Source organism: Lissotriton vulgaris, chromosome 1_1, assembly GCF_964263255.1.
Source record: "Lissotriton vulgaris chromosome 1_1, aLisVul1.2, whole genome shotgun sequence".
Lineage (NCBI taxonomy): Eukaryota > Metazoa > Chordata > Amphibia > Caudata > Salamandridae > Lissotriton > Lissotriton vulgaris.
This window is the reverse complement of record NC_141685.1, coordinates 1,490,382,492-1,490,399,700: the sequence shown is the minus strand read 5'-3', so window position 1 is coordinate 1,490,399,700 and position 17,209 is coordinate 1,490,382,492. Positions and strand designations below refer to the sequence as shown.

Genomic DNA, 17,209 nt, shown 5'->3' with positions numbered 1-17,209 from the left:
CATAATCTGCCATACTCAGGCAAACAAAAAAGCCAACTGTCCTATCTGCTCAATGCCAATGTTTCATACTTACTGAAAGTAGAACACAGGCAAACAATAGTAGCTAGTGCCAGCATTCGGCTGTCTGAAGCTTAGTCGTGCACAAAGGGTGCTAATAATACATCTGTGAAAGTGACTTTCACTTTAATTAAATGTTCAATCTTCGATGAAATGCCAGGTCCAGCAACCTGATGGAGAGTTGAGAACATATGTTAAGAGAATTACATTTTCAGGAACAAAACTATTCAGCTGCAGTTTTTCACCATTTGTAATGGTTGCACTTCATACATCTTTTGAAGGTTGAAACTTGAATCAGACTGAGGCGAAGAGGGATCTTGAAGTGGACAAGGCCGTGCACACACTTTCACATGGGAAGGCGGCCGGAGACTGTTCCTGCCCAAACACACATCCAGTGTTTAAAATCAACAATCTGCCAGCTTTTCTCGTCTTCTGCATAAGACGGGTACTACCTAATGCGCTGTGATCCCAGAACAAAGGCAGTCTGTGAGCAATAACAACGAAAATAACAAATAATAATATAACAACTAAGTTAGACTCAAATTAAAAAATGTGTTATTATTCCATTAATTTGTTATACCCGTCATAACAACTATACATTTATCTCTGAACTCATTCATTGGTAATTAGGCAAGTGGCTGGTTCCAGATGACTTTGTCAAATGCCACAGGTCAGGTATAAATAATTCAGATAATAAACAAAGTCAACAAATTACTAAATACACTAACTACTGCTAGCCTACTGATCGTATCCACAAGGTAAACAAGCCACAAACAAATATTCCAAAGTGTATCTCTACATTTTCTCGGTTTGTTGCTTCTGTTGCCCGACAAAAAATGAAAGCATAGTAAGTATATTTTCAGTGTAATATATTGCTTCTTTTAACAAAAAAGAAACTGAATTAGTAGAGCTAGAACTCAAAGAGATGTCCGCCTTTTATCTTCTACAGCAACTACCAGTCACTTTCATGCTAGAGAAATAAGTTGCTTACAATATAATTAGTTAACAATAATTTTCTTCATGAAGCAAATACTTTCAAATGAACGTGAAATTAACAAAACAGTCAAAGCAAATTTTAAAAAAGTTGAACGAGGGAACGTTCAAGGATAATATGTAATTTGCAGTAAGCCTGCATGCCCCACAGAATTGAAAAGCTAGTACCAAACATGATCAGTGGTGGGAAAAGGTCAAGGCGGAATTATAAAGCTGACCATCAATGCAAAGTCTATGTTAACATTAATACCCATGCCAAATGACCAGCAAGCACGATGGCAAAACATAATAATCGGCAGAAAGTAGATAAAGCAAAATCCGTTCTTACCTTTTTCTGGTACCAGACTATAGCATCGGTAACTTTGGACGCCATTTATTCCTCGACGCTCACGCGGGCTTCATTTTAGGCTGCATGGGGGGTAAGGGCGGGAGAGAAAACAAGACGGGACTTTACTCCGACACTCTCCAGAGAAGCACTGACGACCAGACACTGGCAGCGCTTTGGTTATCCGAACACCGAGGGGTGGGTGTTGGGACTAACATTACATCCTACCTCATTACTATTTCAGCAACAGGTTTGACAACGTCACCGCCAATCTGTTGCTGTAACAACAGCACATTCATGCGGCCGTCAACTAAACAGCTCCACCTCCGACATTTAATTAGCACGTACAAACGCAAAAGCACGTTTCTGAGAAACTGTTAGTCAAGGTCTGCCCAGGTTTCAAACAGTAAAGAAGTACAATGTACATCAGGCAAGAAATGTCACTTTCGATGAGCCACACGTCTAAAAGATGTATATTCGTACGTTTTTGTGGAATGCCTCAAATGGAGTCTCCTGCGTGAGTCACTAATAGGGGAGGATATTCTGGGCTGTGGTCCAACAGAGATCAGGACAGGTGCTTTGCTTTGTCTTTGCCAACAACAATTATTACCTGAGGAGTTCACTGCGTGCACGTCTACCCCACTGGTCAAGTGCTGTTCCTAATGCACTGACAATAACTCCTGTCACACTATATGGTATTTACGCATTGAGGCGCGCAACGCCACAATGCATTACACAGGTTAGAAAGCCGCTAGAATGCCGCAATTCGAAGACGGTGAGCAGCCTTTACAACGCAGGCATTACCACGCGCTGCCATTACTACGCTGCTGTTACAACGCAAGTCGTTACAACGACTTGCGCTGGTGGGCGCTGTTTGATAGGGAATAGTTTAATTTTCTATCCAACACCTTCCCTACTGTAACGTGGGCTGGAGTTGCAATAGAAAATTAAACTATTCCACTATCCAGCGCAAGTCATTGTAAAGACTTGCGTTGTAAAAACAGCGTTGTAATGGCACGCGTGGTAATAGCCCGTGTTGTTCTGTCATACAACCTTCGAAGACACCAAAACAGATCAGTGGGCATGTGGGAATTAACAACTTCACAACTAAGTTTAATGCGGCTTACCTACAGCATACTTTGCACAACATAACAAAATAGTTTCAAAACAGTTTGTGTGCTAGTTTTTACCACAAAAATGTTTTAATGAGCTACTTCTCTAACAATGGGTATTTGCAGAGTTTTCCTACAAAATGTCTGACATTTAAAAAAAAATTCAAAACATTCGCCTTGTTTGAATAGTTTTGGATAAAAAAATAACACAAAATATGCAGATGAAAAATTTGAACTGACGTATTGAGCTTCATGGATTCATCCAAAATTGCTGTAATTTGTGTATATCTCGCATTAGAAGCACTAGAACATGCTGTGAATATAACAAGCATTAAAGTACTTAGACTGGTGATATTACGAGCGCCTCGGCCATGCCAGAGTTCAGGCAACGCATCACATAATGAAAAAAACATTTGCAAGGGAACCATCTGCAGTCAGCGCTTACCCTGAACATCTAGCATGGCTCCAGCTCTCGAGGTCGTGTTCGGTCTACGAATCTTTAGAAAACATTTATACCGGAGACTGTAAAAATATAAAAAGGCGAGTTCTGAGCAACAGGCCCAACGAGATTGAAACTATTTGTTTGCTGTAATGCAGACTCAGTGTATGAAATCCATACCTTAAATTAAGCTCCAATACTATCTTGATATAAATAGCAATGAAACGATGTTGATTATAGAAAAGAATATTTAAATAACTGGATGTGGATTGTGACATATTTAAGGAGCGGTGGAAAAACAAGTGATCAAGCTCGAGAACATTATCATTTTCCAGCACTTTTCAGAGTCCAAGTTAGATATACTGTATTATGGTGACTACACATAATTTGGACTTTGTCTCATAATAATACTTCTCAATGTCCATGTATACAAGCCAAACAATATTTATTTTTACTAGCATAGCGTGTGTATGTCTGCATAGGTATAAAGTACGCTAAATAGGTAACTGTAATAAGGTCCTATGTTGCCATCAGGGATTATGGTGATATAATAAAACAGAATGCCAAAGGCCTTTATTATTATTATTATTATTATTATTATTATTATGTTTCTTATATAGCGCCAGAATCGACCCCCGAAGGGGTATCTCCGCGCTTGCCTTGGGAACCCGTCCTGGTTTTTCCCTGTGAGATAGCCCCTACAGGGCATCCCCAAGGTGAAAGCCAGGCATCCCGCCGCGGGGGGCCGTTGTGGAGATTAAGCAAACTTAATGCCCAGAGTTGCAGAGTGTGAACCCATGATTAGGTCAGGCACCAGAAGCGAGAATTATCGAGTCCATGGACATTTGAGCTCAAGACCCTGCCGCGTCGGGAATTGAACCCTGGTCCCGGGTCTGACCTCTGCTTCAGGGTCTGCCTGCTCTTGCTTACTTGGGGTCTCAACATTTTTTTGATAATACAAACTATGCATCCACTTAACTGGTGAGACACCCTCATCCCCCTGCTGTGCAGAGCCTTGTTTGATGAACTTCACTTTTAAGCAGTCATAAGTTTCTTACAATAGGTATACTGGCCAAATGCCTATCCTTTTTTACCCCTAAGTTGGGGTTTCTATAGTTACCCATTTGGGATTCCTGAGAATTTAACAGAGAAAAGACAAATTATAGCAATTATTCAATTATTTATTTATTTTTAAGGAGGGGCAGGGCAGCGATGTGACAAAAGTCTGGTGCAAGAAAGAGCGCATGTTCTTTTTCTAAAAATTACATCAAAGAATTTCGTGTGCCAATAAATATTTAACACCTTTCAGGAAAAAGCAGAGTTCCAAATAAATATGCGTTTTTTACCACAGTGTTTGCATTTCTGCAAGTGGTAGTTGACGGTTCCTATTTTTTGTCATTTCTACCCACTTGCAGTTTGTAGTGGAAACGGTTTGTTACAACCACCGGTGACGAAAGAAAGCTATACATTTCTGAAAGCTGGCCAAATTCTGGATTGGGCAAAGGGTGATTTGTGTGGATCACTTATAGTCAGGGCCCTTGGAATTGTGCAATTGTGAGGCTGCTGTGTTTTTCGTATTATTGTAGTTTTGTCACATTTGCAACATAATTCATCATCTGATGCATAATCCGCAGAGTTTAACCCCAAAACACTGTTTCTAGTTCAAACAATTCAAAACTTACTAAAAATGCAGACTCATTTTGCCACGCAGCGGAAGGCCCTTTCCAAGGTTGACTTGTCATCTTACTGTTGCTTGTTGCTAAATGGGCGTGTTATACTGCCACTGATGAGTTTTTACACAGGGGTAACCCAATAAACCCTTGTAGGCTTGGGCAGTTTCTGGTTCAAAACATAAGGTGCTACAAGGGACTTGTTTAAAAAAACCGTTGATTCTTGGTTGACGTGTGGTTTAACAATTTCCACCCTTGTGTATCCAACAGGATATCTGATTCAATTCAAAGCAACATAAATGCAGGGAAGGTAAAAAGACAAAAGAGAGCTGGAGAAGGTGGGTTTGTACTGAAATAAATCTTTACTTCAAATAAATGATGCGGGATGAAAACATAAGTAAATTCAAGCAGTGAGAGTCATGAACTAAGAAAGAAAATCAATTACTCAATAATTCACAACCCTACATATCAGCTCCAAATGATTTCAACAAACAACCCAGATTAAATGATAAAACGTGGTTGTAAGATGGCGTCAAACGACAGCATTTACAGGAGATGATAACTAGATGTCGACGTTTCGGTCTTGATAGTGTTCATCAATAAGACCTTCATCAGGACGATGTTGTGTTTCAATGCTGTGAACAACTCCCTATATAAAAATAAATCAATTATGATTATAAACCTATTAAAAAATAAATCAATTAACACTTATTCTCGACCCTACCAAAGCTCTATGAACAAACAATTTATTCTCATGTAGAGAAGCAACCACCCCTTCCTGGTGATGTTTCTCTGCAGTTAAAAATTAAATGAACGGTCAATGTGACCGAATTTTGACTTGTGCGGATATTAACGTTTGAACATTGTTGATGAAACATTCAATCCAGCATTATTGAAACATTTTTAAAAATTTTTTTTTTTTAAAAAACCATTAGTAATCCTTGCTTGTAGAGTTTTAAGAAAAACCTAAACTTAATGTATCTCATCAAGGAAGACTTAGCATGTCAGGACATTTTCATAAAGTCATCCAAAGGCACACTTTTAAAAAGGACCAATTTTTTGGGGTACCTAGTTTAAACAGAGCAACAGTGTCTGAATTGTTCCACAGTTAGAAGGTCCTAAGCAGATTAATTTGTGACACATATTAGTACATAACTGGGCAACATTACATTTTTCAGAATTATAATCATTTGACAAGTAAATGAAAACACAGAGTTTAAAAAATACATTCGAGTTTGTCATCATGAATCATATTTCTATGTCACAACATGGCAAGGATGGTAATCCATATCATACCGGAGAGTGTTTAGAAAGGGCCGCATACAGGTATTCAGGCGGTCTATGGAGCAATCTACAGAAAGAAAAGACCCCATCAGTCTATGTGACCAGGCCAATGGTCCATATAAATCAAATTAATAGAGTGAAAAATTACCTTAAAACTAGTCAAAGGTAAGCCCACGTTTATGAATTGTGGTGGATAGTCCAGGCAAACTAGTTGGCTGTTGAATCCGGAGCCAAGAGAAATCATAAATATTAGAACCGATTAAGACGCGAGGGATTCTTTATTTTAACTGGTAGACATTCGTTTAAAAGAATATATTTCACTGGGGAGAAATAGTTGCAGGGCTCCACGAATTAAGTGATTTTATGAAACTGACAATGCTCTAAAAGAGCGTGAAGTCTCGCCTAAGGTCGAGTGCAAAACCTCGTATTAGGTTTTAACTAACAGTATTAGTATTAGTACGGAGCGCAAAAAGCCTCGCATTTAGTCAAACTAGCAATGCTAAATTAGAGCATAAAAAAGCACTCGTCTTCTCACTGGACTTACTTTTTTCAAGGACGACGCCGGCAACACGGAAGAGACACCTTCGGTTAGTCACAATACAAAGGCTGAGTCAATGACCGGGGATGTTTATACTCGTTGACCCGGAAGTAATTAAAACGAATACGAAGGAAAAATACTGAAATGCTTAAATGTTCAGTATTTGAGCTGCCAAGTAAAATAAAATTAAAAATAAACTTAAGGGACGCACACGTGGCAGTAGAAATTTCACTAAAGCTTCGGGTGTAATCTAATTCAGGAAAAAGGGAGGCGCCATTTTAGAACTGGTAACAATATCCAAAAACTAACAATGGACAATTCGTAAAAAAGAAGAAGAAAGTGGGAGACATATTAGAATGGGAATAAATCCGAATGAGTCATAGGTACCAGGGGAAGGTTTATGTTGCAGACACAATTATGATTGACTGATGACAAAAACGATCACAAAAAGGTACATCTTTAATCACTAGTAAACAATGATGAAATCAACAGACATTAATGATCTTCATACCATGGATAGTTGAGAAATGTTTGCTTTTCTCATTTTGGCAGTTGAGAAGATGTTAACTATGTTCCTTTCTAACTAAGACAAGCCAGGGCGTGCCATTCTGTATATAAGTTAAGGCCCCTTTTAACCGAGTCGGCTAAGCAAATCCAACGTTGCTCTTTGATAGTTAGTAGATGATCAACATTTGGTTGACGAATGCTGGGTTTCACGACTTCAACAACCCACCATTGAAAATCATTTTCAGTGTGGTTTGTAAGAGAGAAGTGCTCAACCAGCGGAGCATTTTCAGTGTGGCAGCGAATCCTTGATTGATGTTGTAGGATTCTTTTTTTAATAGGTTGGGTTGTTTTTCCGAAATACCTCAAACCACAAGGGCATTCAATGCAATACACGACATTGGTCGTATTGCAATTTGAAAAATTCCTAAGTTTGTAGCATTTGTTGTTAAACTCAAAATGCTTGATGTTAGAGGTTGTGTTACATGCCAGGCAATGGTTACATTTGTAATGTCCCTGCAAGGGACTCAATTGTCGCATATTGTCGACAATGTTGGGCTCTTTATTCTCTTTGTATGCATGTACCAAACGATCTCTGAGGTTTTTCGCTCTCTTGAAGGCAAAAAGTGGCTTATCGGTCAATTCAGGTAAGTCTGAGAGCAAAGACCAGTTTTTGGAAATCACTTTTTTGATGGAATTCGTGGAAGTCCCAAAAGCCCGTGGCTATCCAAACAGGCTTTTGAAACATTCCTTAAAACGTGCCTGGTATAACAATCGGGAATCACTATTACAAGTGAAAGCCAAAGCCACAGAACCGAAACTAGTTTGTGTTACAACTTTTGGGACTTCCACGAATTCCATCAAAAAAGTGATTTCCAAAAACTGGTCTTTGCTCTCAGACTTACCTGAATTGACCGATAAGCCACTTTTTGCCTTCAAGAGAGCGAAAAACCTCAGAGATCGTTTGGTACATGCATACAAAGAGAATAAAGAGCCCAACATTGTCGACAATATGCGACAATTGAGTCCCTTGCAGGGACATTACAAATGTAACCATTGCCTGGCATGTAACACAACCTCTAACATCAAGCATTTTGAGTTTAACAACAAATGCTACAAACTTAGGAATTTTTCAAATTGCAATACGACCAATGTCGTGTATTGCATTGAATGCCCTTGTGGTTTGAGGTATTTCGGAAAAACAACCCAACCTATTAAAAAAAGAATCCTACAACATCAATCAAGGATTCGCTGCCACACTGAAAATGCTCCGCTGGTTGAGCACTTCTCTCTTACAAACCACACTGAAAATGATTTTCAATGGTGGGTTGTTGAAGTCGTGAAACCCAGCATTCGTCAACCAAATGTTGATCATCTACTAACTATCAAAGAGCAACGTTGGATTTGCTTAGCCGACTCGGTTAAAAGGGGCCTTAACTTATATACAGAATGGCACGCCCTGGCTTGTCTTAGTTAGAAAGGAACATAGTTAACATCTTCTCAACTGCCAAAATGAGAAAAGCAAACATTTCTCAACTATCCATGGTATGAAGATCATTAATGTCTGTTGATTTCATCATTGTTTACTAGTGATTAAAGATGTACCTTTTTGTGATCGTTTTTGTCATCAGTCAATCATAATTGTGTCTGCAACATAAACCTTCCCCTGGTACCTATGACTCATTCGGATTTATTCCCATTCTAATATGTCTCCCACTTTCTTCTTCTTTTTTACGAATTGTCCATTGTTAGTTTTTGGATATTGTTACCAGTTCTAAAATGGCGCCTCCCTTTTTCCTGAATTAGATTACACCCGAAGCTTTAGTGAAATTTCTACTGCCACGTGTGCGTCCCTTAAGTTTATTTTTAATTTTATTTTACTTGGCAGCTCAAATACTGAACATTTAAGCATTTCAGTATTTTTCCTTCGTATTCGTTTTAATTACTTCCGGGTCAACGAGTATAAACATCCCCGGTCATTGACTCAGCCTTTGTATTGTGACTAACCGAAGGTGTCTCTTCCGTGTTGCCGGCGTCGTCCTTGAAAAAAGTAAGTCCAGTGAGAAGACGAGTGCTTTTTTATGCTCTAATTTAGCATTGCTAGTTTGACTAAATGCGAGGCTTTTTGCGCTCCGTACTAATACTAATACTGTTAGTTAAAACCTAATACGAGGTTTTGCACTCGACCTTAGGCGAGACTTCACGCTCTTTTAGAGCATTGTCAGTTTCATAAAATCACTTAATTCGTGGAGCCCTGCAACTATTTCTCCCCAGTGAAATATATTCTTTTAAACGAATGTCTACCAGTTAAAATAAAGAATCCCTCGCGTCTTAATCGGTTCTAATATTTATGATTTCTCTTGGCTCCGGATTCAACAGCCAACTAGTTTGCCTGGACTATCCACCACAATTCATAAACGTGGGCTTACCTTTGACTAGTTTTAAGGTAATTTTTCACTCTATTAATTTGATTTATATGGACCATTGGCCTGGTCACATAGACTGATGGGGTCTTTTCTTTCTGTAGATTGCTCCATAGACCGCCTGAATACCTGTATGCGGCCCTTTCTAAACACTCTCCGGTATGATATGGATTACCATCCTTGCCATGTTGTGACATAGAAATATGATTCATGATGACAAACTCGAATGTATTTTTTAAACTCTGTGTTTTCATTTACTTGTCAAATGATTATAATTCTGAAAAATGTAATGTTGCCCAGTTATGTACTAATATGTGTCACAAATTAATCTGCTTAGGACCTTCTAACTGTGGAACAATTCAGACACTGTTGCTCTGTTTAAACTAGGTACCCCAAAAAATTGGTCCTTTTTAAAAGTGTGCCTTTGGATGACTTTATGAAAATGTCCTGACATGCTAAGTCTTCCTTGATGAGATACATTAAGTTTAGGTTTTTCTTAAAACTCTACAAGCAAGGATTACTAATGGTTTTTTTAAAAAAAAAATTTTTAAAAATGTTACAATAATGCTGGATTGAATGTTTCATCAACAATGTTCAAACGTTAATATCCGCACAAGTCAAAATTCGGTCACATTGACCGTTCATTTAATTTTTAACTGCAGAGAAACATCACCAGGAAGGGGTGGTTGCTTCTCTACATGAGAATAAATTGTTTGTTCATAGAGCTTTGGTAGGGTCGAGAATAAGTGTTAATTGATTTATTTTTTAATAGGTTTATAATCATAATTGATTTATTTTTATATAGGGAGTTGTTCACAGCATTGAAACACAACATCGTCCTGATGAAGGTCTTATTGATGAACACTATCAAGACCGAAACGTCGACATCTAGTTATCATCTCCTGTAAATGCTGTCGTTTGACGCCATCTTACAACCACGTTTTATCATTTAATCTGGGTTGTTTGTTGAAATCATTTGGAGCTGATATGTAGGGTTGTGAATTATTGAGTAATTGATTTTCTTTCTTAGTTCATGACTCTCACTGCTTGAATTTACTTATGTTTTCATCCCGCATCATTTATTTGAAGTAAAGATTTATTTCAGTACAAACCCACCTTCTCCAGCTCTCTTTTGTCTTTTTACCTTCCCTGCATTTATGTTGCTTTGAATTGAATCAGATATCCTGTTGGATACACAAGGGTGGAAATTGTTAAACCACACGTCAACCAAGAATCAACGGTTTTTTTAAACAAGTCCCTTGTAGCACCTTATGTTTTGAACCAGCCACTGATGAGTGGCAACCAATTCCCAGTGGACAAATGACAAAATAATGTAGTAATACTCTTACCAAATGTGCCGCATTATGCTGCATAATTAGATTTCTCTTGCTTTATAAATCATAATTTACTCAACCTGCAGCATAATTTGGCCCTCCCCTGCCGCATAATTCCAGGAGCCCTGCTCATACTTTTCCCAAATAAATGAATCACTAAACAAACAAAAAAATGAAAGTAGGAAAATAAAACAAATAGGTGACAATGTTTTCATCTGTAATATTTTTGTCCCCATGGCCAATTTACAAAAGTAGTATATTGTTAAATCCATCAGACCCTTCTGGACATAGGGGTATATACTGTTTGTCGGTTGTTTAAAAACATGCGATATCTAGAGCCAACAACTGAGCTGCAGCTTATAATTATATTTCATTGTGAACTATCCATGCACCAATACATATGGTAATATCCGATGAATGAAAACTGTGTATGACAGAAACCTATGCATCTTGTAATGTGCCCAAGATAATGAGTCTAGGAATAGCGGTTAACTGTACTTGTGGGGAACTGTTTTTATCGGAGGAAGTGTGGGAATGCTGCTGGTAGGAATTTGTGGATCACTGAAGTTTCTGGGAACTTTCCCTCACAGAAAAGAAAGGGAAATGCACAGATGTAGGCAACGTTTGGAGTCTGCACAGCATTCTGGGTAAGAAAACGTAGTAGTATGTACACAAGTCACACCAACCTGGATTCACCTGGGTCTATAGGCTTCAGAAATGTCCGGAATTCGTAGGATTCCAAGGTTTCCAGTTGCCCCAAGAGTCTGAATATGGAGGCCATTCACTGTGGAAAGTGAGAGGAAATGGGAATTCCCACTTTACCAGCCCCTACATCAAAACTGCATCCAAAAGAATGCAAACTTCCCCTCCCTTGAACATTGGGACAGAAATGCTGTAGGCTTTGGTCGGGGCAGCAGAGAAAGACTTCTATTTGGCCAGTTCCCGCCCGCCTTCAGGGAGTCTCTATGGCCCTCTGATTATCCCCGCCCTAACTCTGTGGGCGCCCCAGCAAAAAATCTTGGAGTCTGGTTTGAGGAGGATCTGCAGTTTTGGGTGCAAATTAAGAAACTCACTGGAGTTTGCTTTAGCACCCTTAAAGCACAGAGAAGGTTCTTTCATGTTCTTCTAAGATCTGCCAAGGAGATGGTCCTGCGGGCTCTTATTCTCTCCCGCATGGACTACGCCAATGCCCTGTATGTGGGTATCCCTGGGTACCTACAAAATAAGCTTCAGATCATACAGAATGCCGCGGCTAGACTTCTGTTTAACATCTCTGGAAGGTATAGCGTAAAACAGCAACTACGTGAGCTGCATTGGCTGCCTGTGACCCAGAGAGTGCAATTTAAGGCTCTCTCTCAGGCTCCTAGAGCTTTGCACTATCGTGGACCATTGCACATTAGGAAGCGTTTTTCCTTATATATTCCTAACAGACCGCTGCGCTCAGCCTCCCCGAGACGGATGAAGATCCCACGTTTCCGCAGATTGCGGTTGAGGAGCCAGTCTTTGTCTGTCAAAGCAGCTACCTTCTGGAATTCTTTGCTTTCGGCATTGCGGCACATCCAAAGCTTCATACTTTTTAAAAAGCAACTGAAAACCTTCCTCTTCAAGCAGTTATGTTAACTGGTTTCATTCAATCGGGTCACTGTTCTATTTCGCGCCAGAACACTCTGGAGTATTAGTGCGCAGTATAAATCCATTATAACATAAGTGCGGTATGATGTCAGGATGGGTGAGCCACAACAAATTATTTTTTTTAATATCCCTGGAATTCAGCGGGCTTTCTGCAGAAAGCCTACAGGGCCAGTTATGGGATGGGGCATGGTCCAATGCCTGGGAGCACCATAGCAACCCTCCACCTTTATTGTTTAAGCAATATTCCTGGTGTCTAGTGGGCTTTCAGCTCTCTATACCCAGAGGGATTGTGGAGGGGGGGGGGGGGGGAAATGTGTGTGAGAGGGGCTGAATGTTGGAATACACCCACCAATCAGCTCTGCTGGAGGTTGGCAGAAGTGACTGGAGGGGATGGAAATGTGTATGGTCAAGGAGAGAATGATAAATATGAGGCGTAGGGTGCATGCATAAATATAAGAAAATCTGGGGGACTTGGGAGGGGATGGAGCTTGGCGCAGGTCTTGGGGACGGGCAGTTCGAGGCGGACTGAGATATGGGAGGGACCACAACACTGGGTGGGGGTTGTTCATGTGAGGGTGTCAATGAGCTGCATAGTGAGAGGGGCCTGGGGACGGGTGAAGCGTAATTGGACTTTGTTCTATAATGGCTGTTAGGTTTGTTTTGCATGGTCATGTCTGAGTCCTGTATAATGCTTTAACCTTTGAAAATTAAAAAAAATATCCTGACAAAACAATATCTACAGGAGCTTGTAACTGCACTTCCAAACTTATCATGCATACCGAAAGTAGTTGTAAGGCTGCAGTGCCAATGTCAACATCCACATACCATCGTAGATAATACAGAAGAAAAGGTTGCCCTCACAATTTAGATATCATGAATATCATAAAATGATGTGTTAAGCCTGCATTACTAAAGTCAACATCTAGCTGTTTCCCACGTAACTTATTCCTTAAGAAGGCTGCTGCAGACACATTACACAAGCACTCGTTAAACAATTTAAACAGGGTTTTAAGGATGCAGAACCTCTAGATGTTCATTCAGAAACTGTATACAGGAAAAAAATAAGTATTTTCAATGGCAGCAGATACATTTAGAAAATTGAAACGTTTGTGGTTATGTTAAGTCACAGATGAAAGAATATGTGCTGTCACCTGTGATGTCATTGGTTAGAATTTATTTTGTGATGTTAGATGAAGTTAGACATCAAGAGCAGTGAAATGGCGGACATTATGGTTGAATAGCTAACCATAACCATGGAAGTTTAGTGATCTAATATATTGGCTCATAACTAGAACAACCCATAAAGGGAAGACTGAGGGCATGGTTTTGATGCTGGTTAGTTACAGACCTTAGTTGAGAACCATATCCATGGCTAATTAAATGTATCGGGGATTGGTTATGATAAAGATCAACCCTCACATGAAATATGCCTCCATATCTACTCAACGGACGTGCTGTAGATCCCAGAGTGAATCCTTACACCTTCTATATGCCCAGTACATCTGAACACAGTACCTAGCAAGCATAGCCTGATGCATCTCTGAAATGCGTGTAACCACTGGCCACACCAATGGCCAGTACCCCATTCAATAGTACCGCCGTGCTCCGGTAGTGGGCAAATTGTTACAGAGTGTGTTGTCTGCCTAACTTTCCTTGAGCGACAATATGCTGAGGCAGAGTATGGTGTTGCATCAAGTCTCCTACACCCTAGTGCTTGTAAAGTACAACCTAACTGCTCTGAAAGCAGCTGTTGACATTAAAACTCCCCCCTCCAACTAGGTTCATTGCAAGGTTTGTGAAAAGGAAAAGGCTGGATTGCAAACTGTAAAAAGACTGCTACGAGAAAAGCATCTCAGCCAGACAAATTCAATTTCAACTGAAAATTCTGTTTAATAACCAGTTCACAAACCCAGTTTGTTGAGCTATCACCTATGTACTTCGTTTTTCAACAAACATTCTCAAAAAAACGAATCTGGCCCAAAAGCTCTTTTCCTACCCAGCTTTGAAGTAGATTATGTTTGAGCAACAATTCCCATCGGAATTTGAATGTGAAATGCAACTGTTGGGATCCCCTACCCTTTAAGGGCCTGTCTGGAACAAATTGCACAAAACGTACAAGGCTCACTGTTGACTCAGTTCACAGATATAATCCTATACACCTTATGGCATCCAGGTTTACATGGTAAAGGTCTCCCATAATCCCAGCTATCTCTGTCCTTCACAACTGGATTTCAGTCTTGCTGCATCAGTAACAACATATAAAATACTCTTTACAATATGCTGTTACCATTGGTGTCAGATCAGACGGGCTGTTCTTTCTTTCAGAAGCCAGGTCTCATCAGTTATGGCAGAAGAATACAGGCACACTAGTTGCAGGCGTTGGTCAGGAGATGGAGCAGTAGAAGGAAACCCTTCCAGGGCAACTAAGAAGAGAACCCAAAGCAAGGGAGTGCTTCTGGTGTGGGAAGAATAGATACAAAATAAAGCACATTGCCCAGTGTATCCTAACCTTTCAACAGTGAGCACGTCACTGCGCCATGGTGCTTCATCATGTTTGTGTGTCTGTTTGGGTTGTACGTCCTGATGCAGATTCAGTGGGTAGTGGTATGGCTTTCATGCTATTGTACTCCAGACCCCATATCGAGGGCTTGTATCTACTGGACTTCTTTCCATTACAGCCTTACCTGCGTCATTGGACATCTAATTGACTCTGATAGTGGCACAGATTGGCTGCAGGACAGACTTCACGTTTTATCTCAAGTCAACGCCATTCAGAATTACTAGGCAATTTCTTGTGGCTATTGGGGATTAAGAGCAGAGGTAAAGCAGTCAAAGAGGAGTCTATGTCGGAGTATGTTGTCCAATGTTGTGGTCATTCTTTTGGTTTGTTTAAGTACAAGTCTTGGCATCAAGTAAGTTCTGAAGGCTATCTCGAGAGGGGATAAAGTACATTTATCTACTTTAATCATATGGCTTGTTTTTGTAGAAAGTTAGCCCCCCCCCCTCGTACTTCAGTGCACCTTACAGAATTTTCAAATATTCAAGCCAAAGAAAAACAATTTTTGGGACATAGTCACACATATTGTGCTACCTAGTTAACATTCACCCCATCATCTCCAGGAAATGGGTTGTTAATGGGTTCGATAAATGCGTCTGTTTGACAACTGAGGTTATCTTCAAAAGTTAGAACATTGGATCTCCAAAGAAGACAACCACTGAAGACCACAAGCCTCCTGCAGTATGCCCAAGCTAATTACAAAGTGCCTGTTCTCTGGCTTTCAGTACAAAACTAAGTTTTAGTTTAAAAGGTGTGCGCACATCACGTTGTGCTAGCCTGTAGCAACACAGTGGTGAATGCCATAACTAGGATGGCAAAAACAGTGGGAAACGTGTTCATGCGCACTACACAAATGTAAAGAGAAATCAGCTGAAAAAAGCATGCTAATAATGCAAGTACTTCACAATTTAGGTAACTTCATAAACAATAATTTTTGTGGAAAACAATTAAAATGTAGCCATTGTTTCCATCCTTGTTGTTAATTTCTTATGTAAACTCTGCATTATCTGTTATACTAGTTGTTTTGTTTGCCTTTTGACCTTTCTGCTATGAATCAACTAAGTAATCACGTATTTGCATTGGCTGATACCTTGATGCACAGCGAAACCAAAAGAAGGGCGTTTTCTGTTTGACTCAATGAATTTGTGGTTTCACCTTCTCCAAGACCTTGCTCCTAGATGAGGAATAAATGAGTGACTACTCCAATACAAAAATATATGAACTCGAGTCTTGGAGCACAAAGTCAGGGTTTTGTGAAGCTATTATCTTGTCGCTGGAAACTTCAAGTGGATTACCAGCCACTCCTAGTTGTTTTTTGTTATTTATAGTACGTCTGCGGCTGAAGGTATGGATTAAACTGCATGGATAATATTGGTCAAGAAAGCCAGATGCAGTTGCCAAGGCATAAATACACGTCAGAGTGCAGAGTCTCTAATCATCTTGAATCATAGAACAGCTAAGTTGCTATGATGTGCTCAACACATCCCACTTTGGGTCAACACATGATTGGAGTGGTTTTAACTCTACCGTCGTGGCTTTCTAATTCGGGATAAGGCTACACTGCTGACAGTTCGACGCAGCACAATTTCTGAGACGGCATCTTAATGGTTTTGCTTATGCTTTGCAATCTTGTCTGAAAATATGATGGCATTGACGTACAAAATTACTTTTGCATTGTTCCTGCGGTTTGACGGAGACACAGAAGAACAAGTTAACATCTGCGTTTCTGCAGTTGGTTATACAAATGGCATTTAACGTAAAGCTCCTGTGTCTACAGTTGTACAGTGTTTGGCTCTGAACGCTTCATTATTCGCCCACAAAACATGTTCAGTCAGGAAGCGGTCATACCCTGGAGCTACGGTGTTTGCCTTGCAATTGGCCCATCTGTTCGGTAATACCGAGTGTGGTCTGCCTGTGCCTGCAAAGGTATCCTTCCACCTCTGGGCTGGCGGGCAAAACAAGCCTCTCTCGCTGCTGTCATGAGCGGGGTCAGGGAGGGAGGGGCATTTTTAAGGATAAAATACTACCTTTTAAAGATGATACTCCAAGTGCGGTGGTAGCCTAAACATAGGCTTTTTCTACATCCATCTCAAATCTGGGCAGGACTGGCAGCAGGAGAAAGGGTTCAGACACCTCCCTTTGGTGTGCTTGACGATCTGTATTTTAAAGGATTCTTTCCACAGTTGTTTGCTATTTGTTTCATGAATTTCCTTTTGAAACTGTTTTTATATGATTAACTATAGTTGGCCTGTGTGAACGGTCGCACTTGTCTTAGTGGAGTACTGTAACCTTTTATCGCCACAATTTCCTAAATGCTATTAGCTCTTGATGTTAGATTTTA

At 40.0% G+C, this 17,209-nt stretch overlaps 1 protein-coding gene across 6 annotated transcripts in view; it reads right to left on the bottom strand.

Moving 5' to 3' along the window:
- PHTF2 (putative homeodomain transcription factor 2) overlaps window positions 1-17,209 on the bottom strand; it is a 589,432-nt gene that overhangs the window by 315,526 nt on the left and 256,697 nt on the right. For all 6 annotated transcript variants that reach the window (XM_086967374.1, XM_086967375.1, XM_086967378.1 and 3 more), the window contains one exon: window positions 1,379-1,458. In XM_086967374.1, coding sequence (XP_086823500.1) covers window positions 1,379-1,423 — 45 coding nt within the window. In that variant the 5' untranslated portion in view covers window positions 1,424-1,458. The remainder of the gene's footprint in view (window positions 1-1,378; window positions 1,459-17,209) is intronic.